This window comes from Rana temporaria, chromosome 4 (genome assembly GCF_905171775.1).
Source record: "Rana temporaria chromosome 4, aRanTem1.1, whole genome shotgun sequence".
Taxonomy (NCBI): domain Eukaryota; kingdom Metazoa; phylum Chordata; class Amphibia; order Anura; family Ranidae; genus Rana; species Rana temporaria.
In genome coordinates, this window is record NC_053492.1 from 143544841 (window position 1) to 143557559 (window position 12719).

The 12719-nt window shown below is 42.3% G+C and overlaps 1 protein-coding gene across 1 annotated transcript in view; it reads left to right on the top strand.

Annotated features, from left to right (window-relative positions):
* PCOLCE2 (procollagen C-endopeptidase enhancer 2) overlaps nucleotides 1–12719 on the top strand; it is an 88813-nt gene that overhangs the window by 35705 nt on the left and 40389 nt on the right. The window contains exon 3 of the mRNA XM_040349113.1: nucleotides 6231–6486. Within this exon, the coding sequence (XP_040205047.1) occupies nucleotides 6231–6486 (256 nt within the window). The remainder of the gene's footprint in view (nucleotides 1–6230; nucleotides 6487–12719) is intronic.

Sequence of the window (12719 nt, forward strand, 5' to 3'; positions counted from 1 at the left end):
GTACGTCACCGCATTCTTGAACGTTGGAATTTGCTGTGACAGTATGTTTGCAAGTCAGCTTGAATGGAATTCCGTCAGAGTATGAGTGTACGCAGCATTAGAATGACAGAAGCATATCAATACAACCATTTATTATTTTATTAACAAATTGTGACTACCAGTTATATACTTCCTAATTGTGTTAATGGTGCCTCTAGTACAGAGCCTTTAAAGTCTCGTACTAATGGTATAAGTTAGTTACTGAATATGGGGCAGATCCCCAAAGAAATTACGCCGGCGTATCACTTGATACGCCGCGTAATTTCAAATTTCGCGCGTCGTATCTTTGTTTTGGTATCCACCAAACAAGATACAACGGCATCTGTGTTAGATCCGACAGGCGTACGCCTTAGTACGCCGTCGGATCTTAGATGTAATTTTCCGGCGGCCGCTAGGTGGCGTTTCCATCGTATTCCTCGTCGAGTATGCAAATTAGCTATTTCCGACCGTCGCATTTTTTTACGTCGTTTCCGTTCAGCTTTTTCCGGCGTATAGTTAAAGCTGCTATATGGTGGCATACTCAATGTTAAGTATGGCCATCGTTCCCGCATCTAATTTTGAAAATGTTATGTCGTTTGCGTAAGTCGTCTGTGAATGGGGCTGGACGCTATTTACGTTCACGTCAAAACCAATGACGTTCTTGCGACGTCATTTAGCGCAATGCACGGCGGGAAATTTTAGGGACGGCGCATGCGCAGTTCGTTCGGCGCGGGGACGCATTTCATTTAATTGAAACACGCCCCCTACCCGCCGCATTTGAATTCCGCGCCCTTACGCTGCGAGAGATACACTACGCCGCTGTAACTTACGGCGCAAATTCATTGAGGATTCAAACTAAGCCAAAGTAAGTTGCAGCGGCGTAGCGTATCTGACATATGCGCCAGGCACAGCGTAGGTATGTGGATCTACCCCTATGTGTTGAATAGTTGTTTTGGGATGTGGCACAAGTACGATTTTCCCCAGGATTTGGTTAATTATCTTATTTATCTGGACCAGATAATAGCAGTGTAGAGGGTAAATTCTAGACATAGTCATGACCAAAATTTCCATTGGGATCTGTTCATATGCTACATTGTGAACTTTAGTCACAACTTTAAGTTAAAGGATGTGGATACATTTATAGGGATGGATTAGGCATGGGGGGGGGGGGGGGTGTAGAAAACATAAGGGTTAATGTATGCCTATGGTTCCCTGTACGACAAAAGTGTCAACTGGACAACAACTGTTTGCCGTTTCAAAACAAAAATCTAGTGGATCTAGTGGATTTTATTGCTGTTCATACAAGTTAATTTTTAGAAACAATTTCCAAATCATTGACCTCCTAGAACAATCATTCAAGTAAAATCTGAATGAAGGCTAGTGAGTCAGAATATGTTGCCCACTAGATTATGAGAGCCAGGTAATCAGCCTTTTTAAAGAGGGGCCAGCAATTGCAACCTACATCTCTGTTTGAGTACAGGCTAAGCCTGCCAGGCTTTCTTTAATAATTATATTTAACATATACAATTAATTAAACCTGCTACTGCACGACAGCATATGAACTAGCTGAGGAACTCTTTACTATATTATATTGGAAACAATAGTATTCCACATCTGTGCAGCACACTGTTTGCATCACTTGCAGGGGGTCTTGCCTCTTTCCCTTTTCTGTCGGCAATGGACATTATATTATATGTAAGTGCAGTGGTGTCAGCTTGTGTGTTGCCTCTAAAAAGAATATATTTCTAAAGGTGGTATTGACATGAAATGTTCACCACCTGTCGGTGACAACCCATGCAATCCATATATACAAAGAAACCAAAACAAATATGTTTAGAAATTAAGTTATGTGTAATAAAATGCAATCACACATGGAAAAGTATTAAACACATAAAGAAAGGGAGGTGCAAAAAGGCATGGAAAGCCTAGACACCAGCTGAAATCTATCAGTAATTAGAAAGAAATCCTTCCCCTTGGCAGTTCAAATTAATATCAGCTGATTCAGTCTCAGCTGATGGCATTTAAAAAGGTGTCTCATTACCAAGGTGTCACACAAGAAAGATCTCATAATGGATAAAAGCAAAGAGCCTTCTCAAGACATTCGCAAACTTATTGTTGCAAAACATACTGATGTCATTGGTTACAGAAGGATTTTTAAACTTCTGAATGTTCCAGTGAGCACTGTTAGTGCCATAACCCGGAAGTGAAAAGAACATAGTTTCAGCATAAACCGGCCATGACCAGGTGCTCCTTGCATGATTTCTGACAGAGGAGTTAAATTAATTATCAGAAGAGTTGTGCAAGAGCCAAGGACCAATTGTGGAGAGCTTCAGAAAGACCTGGAATTAGCAGGTACAATTGTTTCAAAGAACACAATAAGTAATGCACTCTACCACCATGACCTGCATGCACATTCACCACGCAAGACTCCATTGCTGAAGAAAAAGCATGTTGAAGCTTGTTTAAAGTTTACTGCATAACATTTAGACAAGCCTGGCAAATACTGCAAAAATCAGATGAGACCAAAATTTAACTCTTTGGATGCCATAATACACATCATGTTTGGAGGTCAAATGGCACTGCATATCACCCCAAAAAACATCATACCAACAGTGAAGTTTGGACGTGGGAACATCATGCTGTGGGGCTGTTTTTTAGCATTTGGTACAGGCAAACGTCAAATCATTGATCGAAGGATGAATGGAAAAATGTACACACCATTCCTGATAAAAATCCGCTGCCATCTACCAGGATGATGAAGATGAAACAAGGGTGGACATTTTAGCAAGACAATAATCCCAAAAACAAAGTCAAGGAAACTCTCAAATGGCTTCACAGAAAAAATAAATAAAGCTGCTTGAATAGCCCAGCCAATCAGTTGATTTGAATCCAATAGAAATTCTATGGAAAGAACTAAAGATTTATTCAGAGTTCATAGAAGGGGCCCATGGAACCTTCAAGATTTGAAGACTGTGTGGAAGAATGGGCCAAAATCACACCTGAGCATTACATGCGACTAGTTTCTCTATACAGGAGTCTTGAAGCTGTCATTACCAACAAAGGATTTTGTACAAGGTATTAAGTAAATTTTAGTTAGCGTGTTCAATACTTTTTTCTGTGTCATTCCATTTTATTACACATATACTAATTTCTGAATGTATTTGTTTTGGTTTCTTTGTATGTATGGACTGCATGGGGTGTTACCGGCATGCAGTGAAAATTCCATGTGTTCAATACTTATTTTACCCCCTGTAGCAATAAAAATAAAAATAAATTGTACAGAAGGTACAGATAGAATCTCTGTTAAAGAAACACTAAAGGTTCATTTTTTATTAGATCAATTGATTGCTGTAAGCTAGAGCATATAAATATCACTTACCTCGTTTTTCCTTTTGACCTCCAAAATACAGTAATCCAGGTTTGAAAATGCCACTTCCTGTCTCTCCTCTTCTTGCTTTCCACCAGCATCTGAGCTGTTTTGCATGGTGGAAAGCAGAATGTGCTCACCCCCTCCCTATGACTACAGCCCTGCGTGAAGATGCTCTCTTATCCCTCACAGGCATGGAGGCTAAGCCTAATGGGAACTGTAGTTCCCATTAGCCCAATATGTAGCAAGAATGAATGCGCACCGCAAACCAGGAAGTCAGTGAGAATAATGATTCAGGAGTGCTGGAGGTGAATAAAACAGCTTGATTTCAACAGGTATCAAACTAGTTATAATGCAAAAAATTACTTTTTACTTTATCAGCTACTGTCAGACTTTAATTTAAGAGGAAAATATTTTTGTCTTTACAACCCCTTTAAGTTTTTTTTTTTTTTTGTTGCCATCTGTGTCTCATTCCCCTACTTCCTGTTCCAATGTTTACTTTTGTTGATAAATGTGATTTTATGCACAACATAAGTTCAATTAAATTAAGTTTTGATTAAACACCTACAGAGCAGGGAATATGGGGTCACAATAAGCTATCAATTTCATGGCCTGTCAGTTAAAATTTCCCATGAGGAAGATCAGACTTTTTTCTGGGACGACTAACCCCCCCACCCCTTCAACCTCTGCAGCAATGCTGGCAGAACTCATACGTCTATTTCCCAAAGACAACCTCCCGATATGACGCTGAGCACTTGCACTCAACTCCTTTGGTCGCCCATGGCGAGGCCTGTCGTGAGTGGAACCTGTCCCGTTAAACCGATGTATGGTCTTGACCATCGTGCTGCAGCTCAGTCTTGGCAATCTTCCTATAGCCTAGGCCATCTGTATGTAGAGCAACAACTTTTTTTTAGATTCTCAGAGAGTTCTTTGCCATGAGGTTCCATGTTAAACTTTCAGTGACCAGTATAAGTGAGTGAGAGCGATAACGCTAAGTTTAACACACCTGCTCCCCATTCACACCTGAGACCTTGTAACACTAATGAGTCACATGACCCTGTGGAGGGAAAATGGCTAATTGGGCCCAATTTGGACATTTACACTTGGACTTTTACTTGAGGTGTACTCACTTTTGTTGCCAGTGGTTTAGACATTAATGGCTGTGTGTTGAGTTATTTTGAGGGGACAGCAAATTTACACTGTTATACAAGCTGTACACTCACTACTTTACATTGTAGCAAAGTGTTATTTCTTCAGTGTTGTCACATAAAAAAGATATAATAAAACATTTACAAAAATGTGAGGGGTGTATTCACTTTTGTGAGATTCTCTCTCTCTCTCTCTCTCTCTCTCTCTCTCTCTCTCTCTCTCTCTCTCTCACCAATAGGGAGCCCTGTGGAGAAAATAATCTTTCTAAAGGCTATACCTACAGTCACTATGACGCGTTTGTTATTTCACTTGTGAGGACAACATATGGTGGTCAACGATTGTGACATAAATAGTAGCCTAACTAAATACTCCTTTTAATTTTTTGGAAAGCATGAACAATGGTCAAAATATAGAGTTTTTTGCCCACTGTGTACCAATTAGGGGAAATTCTCCTTACTTCCTGTCCTTCCTCCCCTTTATATGGCAGGGTTTTACAGTGATGAAAAGTGTGGAGATTTTTTGTGAATTGAAGCAGACAGTAAAACAAAATGTGAATGGGGGGTTAAAAAAAACAGAACCAGCGCAAAGTGGAGAGATAACAGTAACAACAACCAGAGCAATTAAAGTAATTAAACAGGTGAGTATTGATAAGGAGCAGCACATTATAAAAGAAAAAATTAATTAATAGAAATCAATAATAAATTGATTAAACCGTGCTCCTTCCGTTTTAAAGTGCAAAGTGATTTCAGCTGAACACCAACATGATAATATGATAATATGTGTGTAAAAAGTCCAAACACAAAATGAGTTCAATAGTGCAAATAGTGAATGTTCAAACAATGTATCAGAGTCCTCAGGCAATGTATCAACTTCTTCAAATAGTGTACACGATCTTCGAATCCATGCTGAACAGTAGGTATATTTGACTGGAATTTCTTCCACCACCATCACCTGTCACACATCCTACTCACCAGACTTCCATGACCCCCATTATGCCTCGTACACACGATCGGAATTTACGATGGAAAAAGTCCGACAGATTTTTTCCATCGGAAATTCCGACCATCTGTATGCCCATCAGAGTTTTTCCATTGGATATTCTGATGAATTCCATCAGAGTTTAGATAGAGAACATATTCTCTTTTACTCCGATGGAATTTCGTCGGAATTCCAATGTGAGTTTGGTTGGACAAGGTCTGATAGTGTGTACGGGGCTTTACAGGTAGTCATAAAACGCATATAGGTATATCCAGCAGGAGTTGTACACAATCACAATGATGATCCCAAGGTTTAACCGACCTCCAGGACACTCACGCCCAAAAGGGATTCAAATCGTTTGAGCACGTTCCCAGGCAAAAAACGATTTGAGGAGAGTTGTCCAATGGTTAATGGGAAAAATCAAAAAGAAAGGGCTTCCATAGTGAAGTATGTCACGGTTTTATTCCAAAAACAGATAAACAGATACATTTTTACGATTTAGAGTACATATGTCCTAAAGGCAGAAAACCTTCAGTTAAATCTTAGTTTTAGGCAACCTGCTCAGAATGCTTTCTTTCTTTCTTTGAGAGACAATAAAATGCAAATAGTGGATAGGATTTGTGATATCTGATCCTTAATGTGCACTAGGGAAAAACAAGTATTATGCCCATGTTGTAAATTTCACTAGTACTCAATAATAACACTGACTTTCTTTTAGGTTGCAGAGGGTAAAGTTGTTGTCTTGAATTTTCGTTTTATCGATTTGGAAAATGACAATCTCTGCCGATACGACTTTGTGGATGTTTACAGTGGTCATTCAAATGGACAGCGCATTGGACGATTCTGTGGTACTTTTAGACCCGGTGCTCTTGTATCCAGCAGCAACAAGATGTTGGTCCAAATGGTGTCAGATGCCAACACAGCAGGGAATGGTTTCATAGCAATGTTCTCAGCAGCAGAACCCAATGAAAGAGGTATTGGCTTTGTATTTACAATATATCAATATAGGCATGGGTTTCAGAGGACAAAACAAATACAGGCATACCCCACTTTAAAATACACAATGGGGATTATTTACTAAAGCTGGAAAGTGCAAAATTAGACTCACTTCTGCATATAAACCAATCAGCTTCTAACCTTGTTCAATTAAGCTCTGGTAATACAACCTGGAAGCTCATTGGTTTCTATGCAGAAGTGAGCCTGATTTAGCATTTTCCAGCTTTAGTAAATAAACCCCATTGTGTACTTAAAAGTGGGGTATGCCTGTAATTGTCTGTAACAATGTTTACAAAAGAGTGCCAAAAAAAATTATGAAATTATTTTTTTTGTAGTTTATTTATTTTTGTTAATACCGTAAAAGGTTAAATATACACAACTCCCTAAAAGAGTGTATAATCGGTACAGATTTTAAAACATGAGGAATAAAGGTAGAAATACAACCACACTACTTAAAATTATAATTTACAAAAGATATTTATTTTTTTCTTTTCAAAATTTTTATTAAAGAGCAAATGACAGAGTACAGAAACAATTATTTGCATGTTACCACACAAATGAAAACATACTGGTACAATCCATCAGAGGCAAGTATCAGCTTAAAGACGATTACAAAATATATAAGGTGTGGAGGGTCAAAATACAAAATGAGGATTGTCAAGTATATCTCGTAAATAGGAAAGGACCAACAAATCCGCAGCCAGAGAAAATTAACAGAAAAATCAACATAAGTAGGGGGGGGGGGGAAAGGATAGGGGAGGTCCTGTATCATCAAAGGCATATATACCAAAAAAAAAAGGGGGGTACTCTGTACATTATACTGGGACATAACGGGATGTAACACTAGGCAATAGCTAGTAGCCTTGCACAGTAAACACAAACAAGAGCATTTCAATTAAGAACAGAGAAGGAAAAGAAAGAAAAAGATTAGAAAAGAGAGGACAAGGGGAATAGAAGGGGAAGAGAAGGCCGGAGCGGCCTGGAGAAGGTAGGAGGGGTAGGAGGGATGTCGGCTGAGTCGCGCAAACCCCAACGGGTTCGGGTTCAGTGTGGTCGGAGCACACATCATGTCTTAAGATACTAACAGAGTTAAATCAAATCCCGGGGGCAGAAAATGTTCCACCCAGGGGGTCCAGGTTTTGTCGTGTTGAGCCATTCGGTCGAGAATCCTGGCCTCAATCTTACTATGGATCATCGCCTGAGTCACCCTATTCTTAACTTCTGCAATATGTATAGTTGGGGTCTTCCAAGCCCTAGCAATAGTTTGCTTGGCAGCAGTAGTCAGTTGAAGCAAGAGTCTAACTTGGGCTCTGGTAAAATCTGATTGTATATGATTCAAAAGGGCTAGGGATGGGTCGGGCGAAATTTTTTCTTGTAATAGGGTGGAGGCTATTTGAAATATTGCTATCCAGAACCGTCTCACTATCGGACAAGACCACCAGATATGCTCATGTGTACCCCTCTCTCCACATCCACGAAAACATCCCGCTGGGTAAGAGGGTAGAAATTTAGAAATCCTAGCGGGGACTAGATACCATCGCATCAGGACCTTATAATTGGCCTCAAGGGCTATAATGTTTTGGGATGAAGATTTTGTGCGATTCCAAATACCAATCCAATCCTCCCTATCCAATGTTATCTGGAGATCCTTGGACCACTGTGCAGCGTAGAGGGGGGGGTCAGTGGAGTCAGAGGTAAAATGACTATAAAGGCGGGAGATGATACCAGGGGCGTGGGGATCCGATTGACATATGTTTTCAAAGACGGACATAATGTCCAGGGAGGAACAGTCCCCTATAATTGAGCGAACAAAATGAGTTATTTGTAGGTAGTGGAAACATTCCCTAGGGGGAAGTTTAGCCTGAGCTTGTAAGTCTGGAAAGGACTTAAGGGACGTGTCAGTAACAAGGTCCCCTATCCTGTGTAGTCCTGCCCGGAGCCATAGATGGAAAGAGTCAGGTTCTGTGTATGCGGGATAGAACTGCGGATGGCCAAAAAAAGATAGTAGCGGGGCATGGGTGGACAACAGTCGAAAACGGCCACGTAAACTATCCCATAGCTTAAGTGAGTGGCGTGTTACCGGGTTGAGAATTGGACTACGAGCCAGCGGGGGTAACCATAGGAGATTAGAGATTAGCAAGGGATAAATGTCAACGGCCTCTAAACTAACCCAAATAGGCGTTTCCGATGTGGCGTGAAATAACGTAATTTGGGCAAGTTGTGCAGCCTGATAATAGCGGGCAAAATTAGGGACACCCAGGCCTCCACTAAGTTTATTACGCAGGAGTATAGATCTAGAAACTCGTGGTTTTATGGGACCCCAAACATATTTAAAGACTCTAGATTGAATGACACGGTGAAAATAGGAGGGGACCGGAATCGGGAGAACTCTATATAAGTACAACAGCTTTGGGAGTAAAGACATCTTTACGGCTGCCACTCGTCCCAACCAGGAAACACAAAGCGGTTTCCAAGAATCCATTAAAGCGGTTAGGTGTGACAGCATAGGGAGGTAGTTAGTTCTGTAAAGGGAAGATAAATCCGATGTTAATTTAATACCTAAATATGGGAAGGAGGTGGTAGACCAAGCGAAGGGGAAATACTCTTGCAGATGGGTGACTTCTGAGGGGGGAAGAGAGACATTGAGAGCCTTGGATTTAGATTTGTTCACCTCTAGGCCAGAGACATTGGCAAACTGTTCCAAAATTCTTACGAGGTTCGGGAGAGATGTACGGGGAGAGGTGACAAATAAAAGTGCATCATCTGCAAATAGACAGATTTTATGTGAGGTAGAGGCCACCTCCAATCCCTTGACATCAGGGCTAGCTCTAATCAGGGCTGCCAAAGGTTCTATAGCCAGGGCGAATATCAAAGGGGATAGGGGACACCCTTGTCTAGTACCCCTCCCTATCGGAAAGCTCTCTGAACGGAAACCTGAATATTTAACATAGGCCTGGGGATGGTTATAAAGGGAATTCACCCATTGCAAAAAATGTGGACCAAAGCCCCAACGGGCCAGGATGTAATTTAGATAGGGCCAGGAGACCGTATCAAAGGCCTTCCTGATGTCAAGGGATAGTAAATGCATAGGGATCTTGCGTGTTCTGGCAAGGTGTTGTAGGAGAACAACTCGTCTTATGTTATCACTAGCCTGCCGGCGTGGTATGAAGCCCACCTGATCTTTGTGAATCAGTCTCCCAATAATGGGGTTAAGACGCAGGGCCATAACTTTAGCTAGTAACTTAATATCAAGATTTAAGAGTGAGATAGGCCGAAAGTTCGACCAGAGGGAGTTATCTACGTTGGGCTTAGGGATCATGGCTATGATGGCTGTCAGGGTGTCCCTTCCAAAAGACTGTTGTCGGAGTAATGCATTGAAGGAGTTAGCAAGGAGAGGGGCGAGGGTACCAGCAAATTTCTTAAAGTAAGTGCCCGAGAGCCCGTCAGGACCAGGTCGTTTATGAGATTTAAGAGTCTTGATAGCAGCTAAGACCTCATCCACTGTGACGGGTCTCTCGAGGCACTCACGATTCGAATCAGATAAAGTGGGTAAGGGGATATCCTGTAATAACGAATCTGCCATGGAGGGGGAGAAAACAGACTGGGTATTGTAGAGGTCATGTAACCTCCGTCGAAACTCAGCTAGGACTTTTATAGGATTACTGGTGTAGGTGTGTTTGTCTATCCGTAACCTTATCGGAACATGGTTCCTATCAGGGCGACGGAGACGAAGGGCCAAAAAGGAGTCTGGTTTGTTGGCTTTAGTGTAGATGGTGTGACTTGATCTACGGATGGCCTTGTCAGCCGAATCGGCCAGGGCTAAATCTAATTCAGTCTTAGATTTTTCCATCAAAATTCTATGGGCTTCGGTGGGGGAGGATTGAAATTGAAGAGAGCAGAGATGGAAATCGGATTCCAGTTCAGCTAGCCTAATTTTTTTATCTCGGTTTAGATGAGTGGATACTGAGATACATTTGCCCCGGATAACCGGTTTATGGGCTTCCCAGAGGAGGACAGGGGAGATATCAGGGATGGCGTTGTGTTTCAAATAATCCGCTAAAGCAATTTGAATGTCAAAACAATATGATTGGTTGGATAGGTGGGCTTCATTTATACACCATGTGCGGTCTGTGGACAAAGGGATTAGGGAGGAAACGGTGGTAAGCACTGCACAGTGGTCGGACCAGGAGATGGGTTGAATTACGGATTTAAGTAAAGTGGGGGAGGAGGCTACTGAGATAAAAATATGGTCGATTCTAGAGAATGATTTATGCGGATAAGAGTAAAAGGTGAAATTCTTTTTAGTTGGGTTACATTCTCGCCAGGTGTCAAGCAGGGAGGCTTGTTGCAAGAGTTTACGAAATCGTAGAGAGGGGGAATACTGATCAGGAGCATAAGGTGATTTATCGATGTGCGGCTGTAGAACTGAGTTAGAGTCTCCACACAGGAACAGTGTCCCTCTACAGTGTGAGCGCAACACCTGTAACAGATGTGAGAAGAAAGGATTTGGACTAGTATTTGGGGCGTAGTAAGAGACTAGGGTAGTTTCAACATCCTGGAGTAGTCCCACTAGTATAATGTATCGGCCTTCCGGATCTCTGATCTCCGATTGCACTGTGAAGGGAAGGGTGTGGTGCAGTGCAATCAGGACACCACGATGTTTAGTGGAGGCCGAGGCAGTATACACCTGTGGGTATCGGGAACTAAAACATTTAGGGGTGGTGCGAGCTGAAAAATGGGTTTCTTGGAGAGCTACAATACCTGCCTTCAAAGTAGCAAAAGTTTGGAAGGCCTTGACTCTCTTATGCGGTGAGTTGAGACCTTTAACGTTCAACGAGAGCACAGTCAAGGGGGCCATCCAGGATCAGGAGTAGGATAGCAAAATGAGACCATCGGGGTCACGCAGCCCAGCCGACCTGAGAAATAGGGGAGAAAAGGAGAAAGGGAAAAAAAAGCGAAGAGGAAAAAGGAAATAAGAGCAATCATGTAGGGCAAGCAAATGGACAAAGAGAAGGGGAAGAGTGTAACTCTATCGCCCGACTAAATAGTGCACCAACACAGGGGCCAGCCAGCTAGCCCGTGGGTGGGTGGACCGTAGGAAAAGGGGAGCAGTGACGACTCTCCGCCACAAGCGGGAGAAACATAATATATTATACAAAACGACATATAATAACCAGTTAGGTGGATAGAGACTAGTGCTTATTAGCACATATCTACAAACAGTGCTAAAATAGCTGATAACAACAAAAATCAGCTGGGCTGACAACTGCAGCCCAGCCTGTGCAAAGCCATATAAGAAGTCCAGAGAGGGGGGACCCCCTTGAGATCAGGAAAACATTATAAAAGGGTAAAATCTCGGGGGGGGAGGGGAGAGGGAAGGGAGGGAAAAAAATAAAAATAAAAAAGAGGTGGGAGGGGGGGGGGGTACAAGGAAGGATTGGAGATGGGTGGGAATATCAGGACGGGAAAATAAAGATACGGTGAGGGGCAGGAAGAGTGGGGAGGGGGTGAAAAAGGTAAGAAGATGGAGGAGGGGAAAGAGAAGAGGGAAGTTGGGGGGGGTGGGGGGCTGTAAGGGGGGGGGGTAGAAGGGGAAGGATCGGGGGGGAGGATCAGGGGGGAAGGGATCAGGGGGGAAGGGATCAGGGGGGAAGGGGAGGGGAGGGATCAGGACAGAGAGGAGCTAGAAACAACCTAGTGGTGATGGGGTAGCAGTATCCCATTCATACATTTATGGCTATAACAAGAGGCTTTGCACATTTCAAATATCACTCAAGGGTCAATGTCAGCCAGCACGCCGTAGAGTACAGGCGGAGATCAACCCAGCATCACTTAGATAATCACCCGTAATGGGTGGATCTTAAGATAAGGAGAGAAAAATCCAGTCAAACTGTCTGGAACGTCAACATTAAATAAAACACAATTTAAACATAAATAAAATAATAATACAGAAAAAAAAAGGCTTTTAGGAAAAGTGTAAATCTGGACCTTAGCAACCTCCAGATTGGAGGTAGATTACAGCAATCCCCTCCTCAAAGGGAGAGAAAGCCAGAGCCAGTAGTCCCTGTGTGCCTCAAATGACGAATCGTCCATAGGCAAGTTGAAGTGCAATGGAAGATCCATGCGGTTCGATCATCTCAACTCAGGAGAGGAGGCTAACTTCGACGTCAGGGGAGTACTGGAAAGAAAAAACCTGTAAGATAAAAGTCAG